Source organism: Nanorana parkeri, unplaced genomic scaffold, assembly GCF_000935625.1.
Source record: "Nanorana parkeri isolate BGI_ZX_2015 unplaced genomic scaffold, ASM93562v1 scaffold2205, whole genome shotgun sequence".
In the NCBI taxonomy this organism is placed as follows: domain Eukaryota; kingdom Metazoa; phylum Chordata; class Amphibia; order Anura; family Dicroglossidae; genus Nanorana; species Nanorana parkeri.
The window spans coordinates 56,685-71,145 of record NW_017308473.1 but is presented as its reverse complement, the minus strand read 5'-3'; the positions used below and the strand labels follow the sequence as shown (position 1 = coordinate 71,145).

General features: G+C 42.0%; 1 protein-coding gene across 1 annotated transcript; it reads right to left on the bottom strand.

The window, feature by feature from the left end:
• Window positions 1-401: 401 nt before the first annotated feature.
• Window positions 402-13,858, bottom strand: LOC108801044 (NXPE family member 1-like). The gene is made up of 5 exons (XM_018573009.1): window positions 13,116-13,858; window positions 8,890-8,951; window positions 5,876-6,094; window positions 1,954-2,482; window positions 402-519 (listed from the first exon to the last, which is right to left on the bottom strand). Exons 1-5 carry the CDS (start codon window positions 13,856-13,858, stop codon window positions 402-404), a joined length of 1,671 nt encoding a protein of 556 aa, XP_018428511.1.
• Between the last annotated feature and the right edge of the window lie 603 nt (window positions 13,859-14,461).

Here is a 14,461-nt window from a genome sequence, read left to right as displayed (position 1 = left end):
CTCCAAGTTTTTTACACTGCAACCCCTCCCATATAATACAGTGGCTTTAGCCTGGCCTTCATTGCCTAGAGTGTCACATACCCGTCCACGATTTCTTTTTACAGCTGCCTGATGCCCTCTAATTATCATTATTACAGGTATTTATGTAGCACTGATCATTTACACAGCACTTTACAAGAGGATCAAGGAGCATACAAGCTCCTTGATTGATACAAGCTCCTTGGTGAGCACAATGATAATTGATAACACACAATGATAACTGGCAGCACCACCTACAGATCGCATTTGGGGGATCCAGCAAGAAACAGCTGAAATTCAATCAATGAATGGGCAGCCTAAGATTGACAGGTCCATCTGACTGCACTCAGCTAGGAGAGGTGTATCTATCCTGTGTAAATCTTTCAGCTGTCTATGAAATCCAATTTCTCCAGCAGTTCAGCTATATTGCACAACAGTATTTTGTTTATAAGCCTTAATAAGCCATCTTCTATATTCTGCTTTGGGCTCACCATCTGGTGGCTACAATAAGTAAATATGAAGAATGTATTTGCATAATTTGACTTTTACATAATAAATCAATAAATAAGAAACATATATACATAGCCACGAAGGATTTGATTTAGGTCGAACCCATACTTTCATCAAAGTGCAACATTGAACAGTGCGCCAATAAATAATACAGAGAATTTATTTGAAACCCATATCATAGTTTTATGAACTCGAGGTAGATAAAAAATACCAGTTATTGTAGTTATGTATTGTAGTTATGTATCCAATATATCCCTGAAAAAATCATTAGTATTTTTAAAATGCAGCTAGTATGCTAGAATAGCAGCCTAATGTAATCCACACAATAGATTTCAAACTGGGAGAGGTTGGCGTGGCCACTAAAGGGTGTGGCCACTGAGGGGCGCTGTAAAGCTTTCTCGCACAGGGCGCCTAAAGGCCTAAGGCCGGCCCTGGGTAAGGGCAGCAATAAGAGCCCATCGGGTGTGCTATATGCAGATGTACTGACAGTGAACGAGAGAAAGAAGGCAGCAGAAGTACTGTATAAGCTTATCCTGTCCAATGCTGCCCATTCACTGTCCAATCACAGGCTGGGGCGGGGATGTGACCGAACTGTAATACGTGCAATATGTGCACTAATGAAGCTCTGCTGCCTCATGGGGCTTTGTAAATCAGGAATGGTCTGACCAAAACAGAAATCTTAAATCAGATAAAATCAACCATATATTTACATCACTCGGTCTTTTACCGTTTGCCTTGAGTTTAGCTTTAAAGTGATATTAAAGTCAAAAGGTTTTTCAGCGATTTCAAATACTAATTAAATCCCTTACAATTAATTCTGCTCCCTGATGTTTAAAAGTGTTAGCTTCCTGTAGAATCAGCTGTTCCCCTGAGCACTGGCCCTGATATCCTATTTTAGGGTGACTCTTTTCCCTTTAGAGGGTCCTATGGAGCCACCCATATGTGTGCTAGATAGTTATGTGTGTCTCCACAAATACAAAGGCACAGCAAAGCAAGCCACGTCCCTGCTCCTTGCTCCCCTCTCTTGTCCCTGATCCCTTCTCCAAGCTTCTAGATGGACAGCTGCTGGAGTCTGCACCCTCCCTTGTGATTTTGTACTGGACAGGAAGAGCAGGGAAGCAAGAGCTGAGAGAGTTGGAGCCAGCTGTTTGGAAACATGATGGCTGTATGTGCTTAGGGAAAATGTAAAGAAATATTTTGCTGGGCAATGTACAATATATTTGTTAGATCTGGATTCATTACTAAAAAAAATGAGAGTTGTATACTACAAATGAGAGTTGTATACTACAAATGAGAGTTGAATACTACAAATGAGAGTTGACTACTACAAATGAGAGTTGAATACTACTTTAAATACAATAATATTTTATATTAAAAGTTTAACAAATGTGAACATATATATATAAAAAAAAAAAAAGATTTAACAAATAAGACAAGAACAAGTTGACCTGACTCTTAACAACAGGTTCTGGCGGGTGGACATTTCTGGAGCCAAATGCTGTGGACATGTCCCAAGCATCTATCACCCCAACATTAAGTCCATTGAAGATGTCCTTTACTAAGAGGTACTGAATATAACCATGAAAGTCACTGAATCTCTCTACATCAGTGTTAATCTCCCTAGTGTTCTCAGACTTTATGATAACTTTTGTATCTGGACTTCGTAAAAACAGGCTCTCGATGGCCCTTCGTATACTGAGGAGTCTTTTGATGAACAGGGGAAAAGGAAAGCACCGGAAGTGCTGTCCTACAGCTAACACAACAATTGTGTTGGGGCCACCAGGAAGCCGGTCCAGTTCATTGGGGATGTAGGAGTGATCTTTGACGTTGAAGAAGCTCTGAGTTACAAATGGATGTCCATGCTTCTTCCACTGAATGTATATATTGTTCTGTAAGTCGAATGCCAAATAGGTCTTGTGCCAACCAGCTCTGTGGTTATCAAAAAATTTCAGATCTGTGAAAGAAAAAGATCAGAAAGCAAATTGTTATGCATTTTAAAAAACATAATTTTTATTACTCTGTTTTTAACATATTCTCTATCTCTACTTATCTCTACTGAACTTCGAACTACTAGGATCGCAGCGGTCACAGCTGCGACAGGGCCCTGGTGCTCCACCACTGTCCTGAAATCATTAGTATATATTGTTTTAGAAAAACTGTCACATGACACTAATAAAAGGTATTGGTGATTGGTATCGGCGAGCGCCTGAGGAAAAGTATCGGTATTCATACTCCGTCTAGATAAAATGGTATCGGTGCAGCCCTACTTCAAGCGTTTCCAAACATTTTTGTTAAAGACGAAGGGGGAATGATTGCTTCTTCAGTTTATTGGGTAGTAAAAGGGTACTATGAAGATACACATTGGTATATTATACCTAAAGAGGATGGGGCTACTTCCAGCTACGCCTGTTCTCAATGTATTAATTTCTTTATTTACACTATATTGCCAAAAGTATTGGGACACCCCTCCAAATCATTGGATTCAGGTGTCGCAATCACCTCCATGGCCACAGGTGTATATAATCAAGCACCTAGGCATGCAGATGCTTCTACCAACATTTGTGAAAGAATGGGTCGCTCTCAGGAGCTCAGTAAATTCAAGCGTGGTACCGTGATAGGTTGCCACATGTGCAATAAGTCCATCCGTGAAATTTCCTTGCTACTAAATATTCCACGGTCACCTGTTAGTGGTATTATAACAAAGTGGAAGCAACTGGGAACAACAGCAACTCAGCCACAAAGTGATAGGCCATGTAAAATGACACAGCAGGGTCAGCGCATGCTGAAGCGCACAGCGAGCAGAAGTCGCCAACTGTCTGCAGAGTCAATAGCTACAGACCTCCAAACTTTGTGTGGCCTTCAGATTGGCACACCAGTACATAGGGAGCTTCATGGAATGGGTTTCCAAGGCCGAGCAGCTGCATCCAAGCCTTACATCACCAAGTACAATGCAAAGCGTCAGTACAATGCAAAGTGGCACGCCGCCACTGGACTCTAGAGAAGTGGAGACGTGTTCTCTGGAGTGATGAATCACGCTTCTCTGTCTGGCAATCCGATGGACATGTCTGGGTTTGGCAGTTGCCAGGAGAACGGTACTTGCCTGACTGCATTGTGCCAAGTGTAAAGTTTGGTGGAAGGGGGATTATGGGATGCGGTTGTTTTTCAGGGGTTGGGATTGGCCCCTTAAATCCAGTGAAAGGAACTGTTAAGGCATCAGCATACCAAGACATTTTGGACAATTTCATGCTCCCAACTTTGTGGGAACAGTTTGGGGATGGCCCCTTCCTGTTCCAACATGGAGGAACTTGACTGGCCTGCACAGAGTCCTGACCTCAACCCGATAGAACACCTTTGGGATGAATTAGAGTGGAGACTACGAGCCCGGCCTTCTCGTCCAACATCAGTACCTGAACTCAAAAATGCGCTTCTGGAAGAATGGTCAAACATCCCCATAGACACACTCCTAAACCTTGTGGACGCATTCCTAGAAGAGATGAAGCTGTTATGGATGCAAAGGGTGGGCCAACTCAATATTGAACCCTACGGACTAAGACTGGGATGCCATTAAAGTTCATGTGTATGTAAAGGCAGGCGTCCCAATACTTTTGGCAACATAGTGTATGTCCCTAGGTGATTTAACTTTGCACAGGTACCTTGATTCTGCATTGTGGCTCTACATGTATTTGCTGAAGTATGGAACAAACACTCTGTTAGCCAAAAATCTGTGTATTTTATTTTAAATAAAAGATGGTATTTATTTTTATTTTTTTATCTGATTAATCGAAAAAAAAAGCCGGTCAAGAAATCAATTATGAAAATAATCATTAGTTGCAGCCCTATAGTTCAGTGTATTTCTCTACCCACATGCATCTCCTTTTTGCCAGTTAAAAATTGATTTGAGCAGCTGCCCATTTTTTGACTGTATTGCAGTGCAGAGGGTAATAAGCGGAGGTGACTGGAGAAAAAGATTGTTGTCTAACAAAAGTTACTAGACTTCCACAGGCAGTATTTATTTATAAACAGTATTACTTATTAAAAAGATGTTCTTTGATTATAATAATATTTATTATCTATTTATTTGTATATCAGGGTTATATTATGAATAGGGATTAGGATAACTATCTCCTTAGCACTTTCTGAATGTAGATCTTTGGGTTTAACTTTAGTCACCACTAGATGGTGCTGTAGATATGCTATTTACAGTATGTACAGCTCTATAGTCTGTATATCACTATACGGAAACATAATAGTTTTTTTTTTATAGTGTTATTTGATATGTAACAAGTGTCATTGAAGTCAGATTATTACTAGTACCTTAGGGTCTATTCACACATTCACGTTTGTGCGTTAATTAGCATAGCGTTAGGGCAGCCCAATTTTTTGGGCTGCCCAGTACACCGCATTGGACCTAGAATTTAGCATGCAGCATGAGAAAGTGCATTGGGGTGTCACTCAGAAGGGCAGCCAGTTAAATGGGCACTTAGTGATTCAAACCAATAATCTAATGCTTTTTTTTTATCTGTAAAATGTTTAGTGTGATCCTATTTATATATTTCAGCAGGTTTTGGTGTCAACAGGCTTTTCCTAGCTTTAGAACTGAAAGAAAAAACACTGACGGTATCCATCTAAATGCCTCATCAGTGACGAGCAAGTGAGGGACACGGAGGCTCCTTCCTGTCTCCTCCCTCCCTCCTCCTTCCCTCCACCACATGTAACTCAATTATCAATCCTGGGGCGGGCAAAGACCTGGCCGTGTGTGCCTCATCTGCCATGGACCTCACCGCAGGTCCCTGGGTCAATGCACCTGTCAATGAATTTTAAAGGATCTCAAACTGATGTCCAAAGCACACTGCATTTGCCTATCAATGCCTGGGGACACTGGTCCCTACCCGTCCAGCAGGATTTGTTCATTATAGCCAGATGTTAACCAGGTATGTACCAAATTTAAAATTGTGTGTGTGTGTGCCCCAAACTAAGCTGTTCACAGTTCGTTGAGCATACAAACAGCCCCTCAGCCTCATTGGTTGTTATAGTGTGCCTACTTTAGCTGCCAGCATGCTGGTGCTCTAGAAACACCATTTGCAGGCCAGGAATTCTCAACCCAGGCCACTGCAGTCTCAGAAAGAGAGTAAAAGGTAAGTTGCAAGGCAGAGATCCATGTGACAAGAAGCTGCAGTGCGGCCCAAGCAGCACACTTGAGAGCTTGCACAGTCAAAGCTGCAAAGAACTAAGATAAATTAAGTAGACTTTTTGACAATATGTTACCTGAAGCTCGCTATATAATTCCCATGTTCCCTGGGATTACACTTTTAGGTTTCCAAACGTCCAACACAACTTGGATACTTACTCTTTATGACCTTTGGGAAGAATTCTATCCATTGACGAATTGTTGAATCCCCCATCAAATATATCATTTTGCCGGCCAAACATTTATTTATGTTTAACAAGGGCTCAAAGGAAGCAAGATTGCAATGTGTGGAGAGCCATTGGTTTTTTAAGAAGTAACCACTAGGGAAGGGAAGAGAGGTCCCAGTTTGGCATTTTGAAGTCACATTCTCAGGTGTTTCTGAAAAAGAATTGTGTCAGCAGAATAAGTTGGGGTTTTTTTTTTTTTAAGTTCAATTAGCGCTTTTGTTTTTTTTTTAGTACACAAGTATAACTGTGAATTTCACATTTGATCTATAATTAAATATCAAACTGGTTTTGAACAATTCTTATAGTATTCTTATTATATTATTATACAGGATTTCTATAGCGCCAACAGTTTGCGCAGCGCTTTACAATATAGGGAAGACATTACAATCACAATACAAATCAAGACAAGATGGTAAGGAACATTCCTTCAGGTTTGGTCACCTTGGTTGGACTACCTATGCTCCCTTGTCTTGAACTAGGACCTTCTACGAATGTAGATCCCTGGGCTGGGGGTGGAACCCTAGATGGACCGTACTCTTTACTCTCTCTTCTTTTTCTCTCCTGTCCTTCCTTCCTTCCTTTCTTTCCCTTTATTCATTTTGCTGATCTGGTTTCCAGTTAGTAGTATGTTTTTCTCTCTTGGACATTACAGTTCTTCTCCCAGGTGTGTCTCCTTCACCTTTAGATGGAGGCATTCCTCCCTCTGTTCTTCTCCTTGTTACTGGTAGCTCTTGGAAGCGTGTGACCCTCATCATCAAGTTACTGGTTCTTTTTATTGGATTTGTTATTGTATAACATATAGATTTATTATCTCAAGAAACAGTTGTTAAACTTCAAACATTCGTACTATGCCATTTATGACCGTTTTTATTTGTGTTTGTTTTTTTGCGTTGTGACCTTTGAGACACGCTATACTTTTCTATATGTAATGGTATATTTTATGGTAAAATACCATATTTTATGGTATATTGCACAAAATATAATGTTTACTACCTTAGTAAAAAAAAAGAGGAATGTACCAAATCTGAATATTTACTACTTAAGAAATGAAACAAGAAAAACAGGTTTACTGGAACCCTGGTGGTCTTTAATGGTACACATACAACTTTATTCATTAGAAAAATCAATTTTTATTAAACTCAAGGGAGGATGTTCTCTCTCTTGGAAGGGGGGGGGGGGGGGAGTTGCCTGAGTAATGCAGCACAGTAGGTATGGAGGTGCCCAAATAGGCTACCTTAACCTAGCTAACCTTCCCCTTATATATGCTCCGCCATGCCATGAAAATGGCGCCATAGCCACCATCACAGCATGCATGCCGATACCTGATGTCATCATCCTGTGCTTAGCACCCAACGGCATAGCGTCGGGCAGTCCAATCGCGCATGCGCCCAGTCAACTGGGTGCAGAAACCATGGGAACCATGGCACGGATATTGTGAAACGCATTGAGGTATTTACTGTTTCTCGCTCTGGGCCTTTGTTACTATACAAACTGCACAAGCTATGTGTATATGTATGGATATAAGCGCATTGTAAATAAGCTGAACAAGCTAGCCAGGTTAGATAATCTCGGCTTTATGGTGTTTGATGCGCGGTTTTTAATGCCACATTGTACAGTTTTTTGTTTCCATTTTGGATAGAGTGAAGGTTAGAAAAAGCCTTTCCCTACTTTCTAACCATAGAGGAACCCTTGAAATCATTTTCGGGTCTCAAGAATCCCCCAAAAATAATTCAGCAGGGGTCAGTGGGAAGAATATCACTTACACTGGTTGTAAGAATTACAGTGGTGGTCAGAATGCTACCTTTACAGAGAGTAAAAAAAGTTGAACTACTTTGACAACCAGCCCCTTGGTGTGATCACCATGGTACACAAAGCCATATAAGGCACTCATGGGCCAGGGCCAGTACCAGGGCAGGAAGCTTAACAGGGGCCATGCTGCTGGTTCTACCAAATGTTCTTGGCCCCAAACCTAAGCAGACACCATAAGATGGGAGATCAGCCGAACACAGCTCAAGGAAACCTAGTTGAGAAAGGCTAGGTTAGATTCCTTTTGCTGTCTATGTCTCCATGGATTAGAGTTTCCCTTACTTCCTGCCCCAACAAGAAATGAGTGGCCATCTCCATAAAGTGAGAGGACTTGACATCTTTATAAACCGAACAGGTGTCCCCAATTTAAGAAATTCCTTTGTACTCCTGTTCTGGTGGCAACTGTATAATTTTTTCACTCACTTCAGTCCTGGTGACAATGGCCAGGAGATCAAATAGCAAAGGTGAATTTGCCCACTAGGACCGCAGACTGCAATAAAGACCACCCTGGGTGATGCTGAGCTTTCATAATTGAACAAAATGAAATCCAAAAAATGAAAGGGATGGGCCAGGGACAACCAGGCTGGGGAAGAAAAAACTAGATAAAATGAGGTGGGCTCTATCTGCCTTGCTGCAGCTTCCAATGAGCATTGTGAGAAGCTCACAGTGTGCAGTAGAATCAAAATACATAATTTTAGTCCAAGAAAGGAGCCTGCACAAGACTAAAAGGAAGGCTATAGTACAGCCTTAAAAGACTTTGAACTATTAGACTACAGTACTTCTAGTAGTACTATTTTGGACTACATATTCACTTGTGTAATTTTACTGCTTTGCAGTGAATAGCCTGTGTTGTGAATAGTGCTGAACTGCAGGAGTTGAATGACATAGAGTCAAGAAACTCTTAATTTCTTCTTTCCTCTGCACATGCCCATGTGGTTCTACTTTTACACAGAGATAGTTAGAAATTCTGATTTGATCATTTCTCTTGCACCTGATTGGGTGTTTACAGTGAACACTAACTTAGCTAACCCCAAAATGACTGCTCATGTCGCTGTGGATCCGAGCGCAGACATGACACCCAAATATGCCGCCAACTATTTAATTATCAACAATAAAAATAATATGAAAATGCAGACTTACTTGGGCATTTTACAACGTCAATGCGTCCAACTTGTTTGGGGATTTCTATGGCAATTTGGGACCTTTAATTGAGAATAATGAAAAACAAGAAATACATTTAGTATTTTAGTGGTGCTAATATGCTTTCATAGCATGTTTATACAGTGGCTTCCTGGGTTCATCTAAACCCAGGAAGGGATGTATTGGCTGCATTTTCTTTTTCAGGCTTTTTTCCTCTTTATTTTCACCTGGTGATCCTGCCAGTAACAAACTTGTCTGGGGTGACTAGGCTAACTCACTGCACTGTGTCTAAGGAGGAGCAGTGTTGTCATCCTAGGCTGCTCTCCTGATTTGGACTACAAAGATTTCCTTCTGTCCTCATCTCCATAACAAGTGTGTGTGTGTGTGTAGTTTATAGATGTGAAGCGGTGATAACATTGTTTGTGATCTCTAGTCAGTGCACAGAAAATTATAAGCACAATGGATTTCTGCCAGCTGGTATAATCTGTACTTGCAGAAAATATGAAAAAATATTTCTCTCAAGTCTCAATCAGCCAACAGCATCCTAGAAACCAATAACTCTGTGCAACCGACAGCATCTTAGAAACCGATAACACTTTGCAGACGGTAGCGTCCTGTAAACCGATAATACTGTGTAGCCGACAGCGTCCTAGAAACCAATAACTCTGTGCAGCCGACAGCGTCCTAGAAACCGATGACACTGTGCAGCCGACTGCATCCTAGAATCCAATGACATTGTGCAGCCGACAGCATCAGAGAAACCAATTACACTGTGCAGCCAACAGCATCCTAGCAACCAATGGCATTGTGCAGCCCATCCCATCCTAGAAAGCAATGACACTGTGCAGGCAACAGCATCCTAGAAACCAATGACACTGTGCAGCCAACAGCATCCTAGCAACCAATGACACCATGCAGCTGAAAGCGTCCTAGCAACCAATGACACTGTGCAGCCGACAGCATCCTAGATGCCAGTGACATCATGTAGCTGACAGCATCCCAGCAACCAATGACACGGTGCAGCTGACAGCACAGAAACCAATGGACAGGCTAGAATTTTTAGCCTTACTCTATGACTTCTCTAAACTGAAGTAGCCAAATTTGCCAGGCTTCATCAGACACTTCTTTCATCTGGGGCTGAAAATTCTTGTCACATGTTTCTCTGTCGTACAAACTCCTTCTCAAGCCACAGTGTATATGGATGAGCCTTTACTGAGACATGGAGCTAAAACTGTGACACGCTTTGCCTTTATTTTTTCGATGTTGTGGTCTTTTAGAAGGTGGGAATATCAGCAAATAGAGAAGAAGCTGATGAAGCAGATCTATGCTTTATCAGCTTCTTTGAGGGTCCCTAGGTGACATTAGGGGTCTAATAGACCCCTATGGCTATTACTTTCTAAAGAGTTTGCTCAAACTGAACCCTCTCCTATACAAGTCTCGGGATTCAATAATACAAATGATCCAGTGCCTTTTTTCTTTTTTAATTCCAGGTTTTTATAGGTTTCTGTGTACTGGGTGTATTCTCCCTCTCTATTTGTTACATGCACGAGGACATCATACTGGGCATATGATCAAAATGTGTAAGCAAAGGTTAAAGGAGAACTATGAGGTTAAGTCTTTTCCCCATAGTTCTCCTTAGGGCAGCGGTGGCGAACCTATGGCACGCGTGCCACAGAGGGCACGCAGAGGCCCCTCTGGTGGCACGCGAGCCTAGGTCCCGGTTACAGTGACCCGCACACTCCAGGTGCAGGTCACTGTAAAGTCATTAAAGATGGCCACTGCGAATCGCGGCGGCCATCTTTAAACCTGGCAGGTGCCCAGACTCTGGGGGTCGGAGCCGCTATCATCAGCAGCAGAGTGGTGAGTACAGCTGGCTCTGCCTATCTAGAGGCAGAGCCAGCTGTACCCGCCCCCTCCCCCGTCCGTTCCGCCAGTCAGCGCTGGCGGATCGGAGCGGGGAGGGGGGAATCCAGCGGCAGAGAGCCGTGACAGGATCGAGAGGTGTGCGAATGCCGGTATGTGTTCGCTCACCTCCCGATCTACTGAGCCGACCTGTGACAGTCTCATTGTCACAGGTCGGCTAGAACTATGAGGTGAGTGAAAAGCACTCGCCTCATAGTTCTCCTTTAACTTTAATAAAAAAAACATGGCAGTTAAAACAAAGATCAAGGCAAAAGAACATTTATAAAACATCTTATCCTTTGCTCTAAAACGCACGCTCGGTCCTTTCCAACCCTACAGTCTCGTTATTGGTCTTTTAGTGTCATGAGAGGCTTTAATGACTGACATAAATTAAACTTTTATAGAAACAAACTAGACATTTACAGAAAACAATAAATGTGTATACAGCAATAAACATCCTTTTATTGCTGTTTTTTTTTCTTCATACTAAGTGCTACCAAAATACCTGTGCTAGCAGCATACTGGAGAGCTAGACTGCTGCTCTCACAATGGTCTGGGTCTCCAGTGGTCAGACACCTGCCCCTGCACACTGCTCCAGTCCACAGCCCTGCTTGCACAGCATGCTGCAAGGGCAGTGCATATTAAAGGGTAAGTCCACTTTCACAGGTAAATTTGGGAAAATGGAATTACCCCCTCCAATCTGGGCCCCCTCTCTCCCCTTGCTATACTTACCTTTCGGTGAGCGCTCCTTTTTTTGCAGGCAAAAATTCAGTTCCCCCTCAAAGTCATAACAGGTCTGGTAGGAATTTTGAGGAACCCTACCCTCAAAAATGGAGGGGGGGGGAAAAACATGGGGTCCCCCCTAAAATTTCATACCAGACCCTTGATCCGAGCACAGGCCTGGCAAGGCAAGAAAGGGGGGGATGTCCCCCCCCCCCCATACCAGGCCAGCGAGGTACGGGGCAGCGAAATTCAAAATCCAGAGTGCAGGACTGCGCTACGCGGCAGTATGGGGTACGGATAGTACACCTTTACCGGTGAAGGGTAAGGAGCATTCACCGAAAGGAAAGAATAGCGGGGGGGGGTATTTGGGGCAGAGAGAGGGGGCAGATTGGAGGGTATAATTCCATTTTCCTGGATCAACCTTGGAAAGTGGACTTGCCCTTTAACCTGTGCTGCAGCACTTAGTATGTAAAGAAACACATGTAACCTGTTTGCACCACAGTAATAAATGCCCAGACTTCCGTTGGGCTTTAGAATTGCATATAACATCAGAGATCTGGATCTGTAAGTCATTTTGATATGCACATTTTAGATTAAAAAAAAGACAGATGCAGTGTCTCTAGAGCAATTCAGCCTTAAATGTTACAAAAGAAGTGGTTCTTTCAGCAGCTCAGCCCTCTCTTGGCAGTGAGTAAGCAGTTGAATGTTAAATGAATGCTACACTTGCCTATTCTTTGCTCAAATTGAATATTATTAGTTATTGGTTAATTACTAGTAATTATTAGTGAAGCACTCCCAACCCCCTCCCCCCTCCCCCCACAAACATACAAGTGTTTATACTCCTCCATAGACCTCCCTAAATGTGGAGATTGACATACAAAAGTGTTTTTGTGCCCCAAATACACAACATCAACTGAGTTAGTAAGCAGCATTCCGGCTTTCTAATCTCTAATGTAAATGCATTGCAGAGCAGGTGCACTGGAAAGGGGAGCAGGGAGGACTGAGTTGTTGAGAGATACGTATTGAAAAGTCATTATTAATTCTGTTCTGAACTTAGAAGATATATTGCTCCCCAGTGCCTGCAGCTACAAAGGTTAGTGATGGCTTGTTTCTTGTTTTAAAACAACACATTCACCTCTTGGTAGGACTAAATAAATAATTGAATTCCAATAGCCTGGTCACAGGTTCCCTTTAGGTAAACCCCTACTCTCAAACAATTCATCCCCACACAGCTACCTCCTCATGTATCACTTCCCCCTCCCCTTTTAGATTGTAAGCCCCCAGGGGCAGGGCCCTCCTTACCATCTTGTTTTCAATTGTATTGTGATTGTAATGTCTTCCTGATATTGTAAAGCGCTGTGCAAAATGTTGGCGCTATATAAATACTATGTAATAATAATAATAATACTTATGCACTTTTTACCATATGGTCAGTTTGAATAGCCCAACTGTGCAACAGGGTTACCTAAAATAGTCTGAAATATAATTCTTCTTTTAATGAATGATTCTCTTTTCAAACATGCCTATAAACAGATTTGGTACTTTATCAACTAAAATCCAAACTATACTAGTAATAAATAGTAAACATAGGAAGTACTTACTTGGAAAAGAGAGTCTTGTTGATGTTAGTGAGGGATGTATACGGTGAGTTCCCACTTTTTAATGATATGAAAGCCTCACAAGGTACTCCTGGTAACTTGGTGCAGTAGAAAACTTCTCTATATTTCCTGTCTGTATATTTACATTTTTCCTGTTGGGAATTCAAGTGCAAGCCACATTCCGTATGAACTTCCTGTCTTTTATTAAGGAACTTTCCTGTGTATCTGATCAAACTGGATCCCATATTCCTCCCTTTCCACAAAAGAGCTACCCCTTCACTGGGGTGCATTAGGAGAATGGATATTTGTACTTCTCCATTCCAAAATAATGTAAAATAGATATTATAAGTTCCGTTGTTGAAGTCCTCAATTCTTCCAGAAGCCCCAGCTTGAAGCTTTGGTGAAAAGATCCGGGCTTGTAAGAAGTCTCCTCCATACGTCTTCCCTTTCCCCAAATAATTGAACATCTCAACCTGAACAATCAAGCTGTCTCCAACACAGTATTTAGGCTTATAATTTAATATTGTCGCTGTGCTATTGCGTGCGCTGGTGGTTTCATTGAAATACACGGTATCCTTTTGGGGAATTGTACAATTTATTAGAGTCATTATCTTGGTTACTTGCTGATCGATGGTTTGGGGTTCCGTTGCTGTCTCAATGTACCCAATGTGTTGACAGGCAGGTGCCACTTCATTTTTTACATTGAAAATGTGAAATTTCAAAAGCTGATGGAAAATGGTCAACATTTCTACTGTTACACACTTAGCCTTTCCCACAGACACAATTTAACAGTGAGGTCTACAGCAAAGAACCTACCTGACTTAAGTTTAGATGAGCGATGTAGCTAAACCCCACGATAACTGTACAACACAAAATGATCATATAACCTTTCCTGGTTGATTTGAACATTCTACTGGGTCTCCTGAAACAAAATTGAGGTGAAGTCAAATATAAATGTGATTCAGGGCCTATAGTGTAGTCACAGGGAGGTCGTAAAACAATGGGCAATGCAATATTTCATGCTCATTGCCTGTTGGTGCTCTTTTGCAAGGGCACAGCATGTCTTTTTTTGTTTAGATTATGAGGTTAATTCATGGTAAGAAAAAAAAAATCACACAAAGTAGAATGATATATTTTAACTAGTAAGTCTCATTGTTAAATTGCCACGTTTTTGGGCAGATACAGTGGCGTAACCAGAGTTATGGGCGCCCGGGGCAGAACATTTTTTTCGCCCCCCCCCCCCATATTATATAAACATCCGCTAGAACTGTACCCCCCACCCCCACACATATTTATCAGCTAAGGAACTACAAGTCCAAGCATGCCATCATTGTCCCTGTACACCCCCC

What these genes read in the sequence shown, in the direction of transcription:
- LOC108801044 (XM_018573009.1), bottom strand. Translation starts at nt 13,858, where the DNA reads ATGTTGACCATTTTCCATCAGCTTTTGAAATTTCACATTTTCAATGTA. An exon ending in TGACGTTGTAAAATGCCCAA is followed by an intron (nt 6,095 to 8,889) that starts GTAAGTCTGCAT and finishes ATTCTTTTTCAG; the next exon opens with AAACACCTGAGAATGTGACT. An exon ending in AACTTGTTCTTGTCTTATTT is followed by an intron (nt 520 to 1,953) that starts GTTAAATCTTTT and finishes TACTTATTGTAG; the next exon opens with CCACCAGATGGTGAGCCCAA.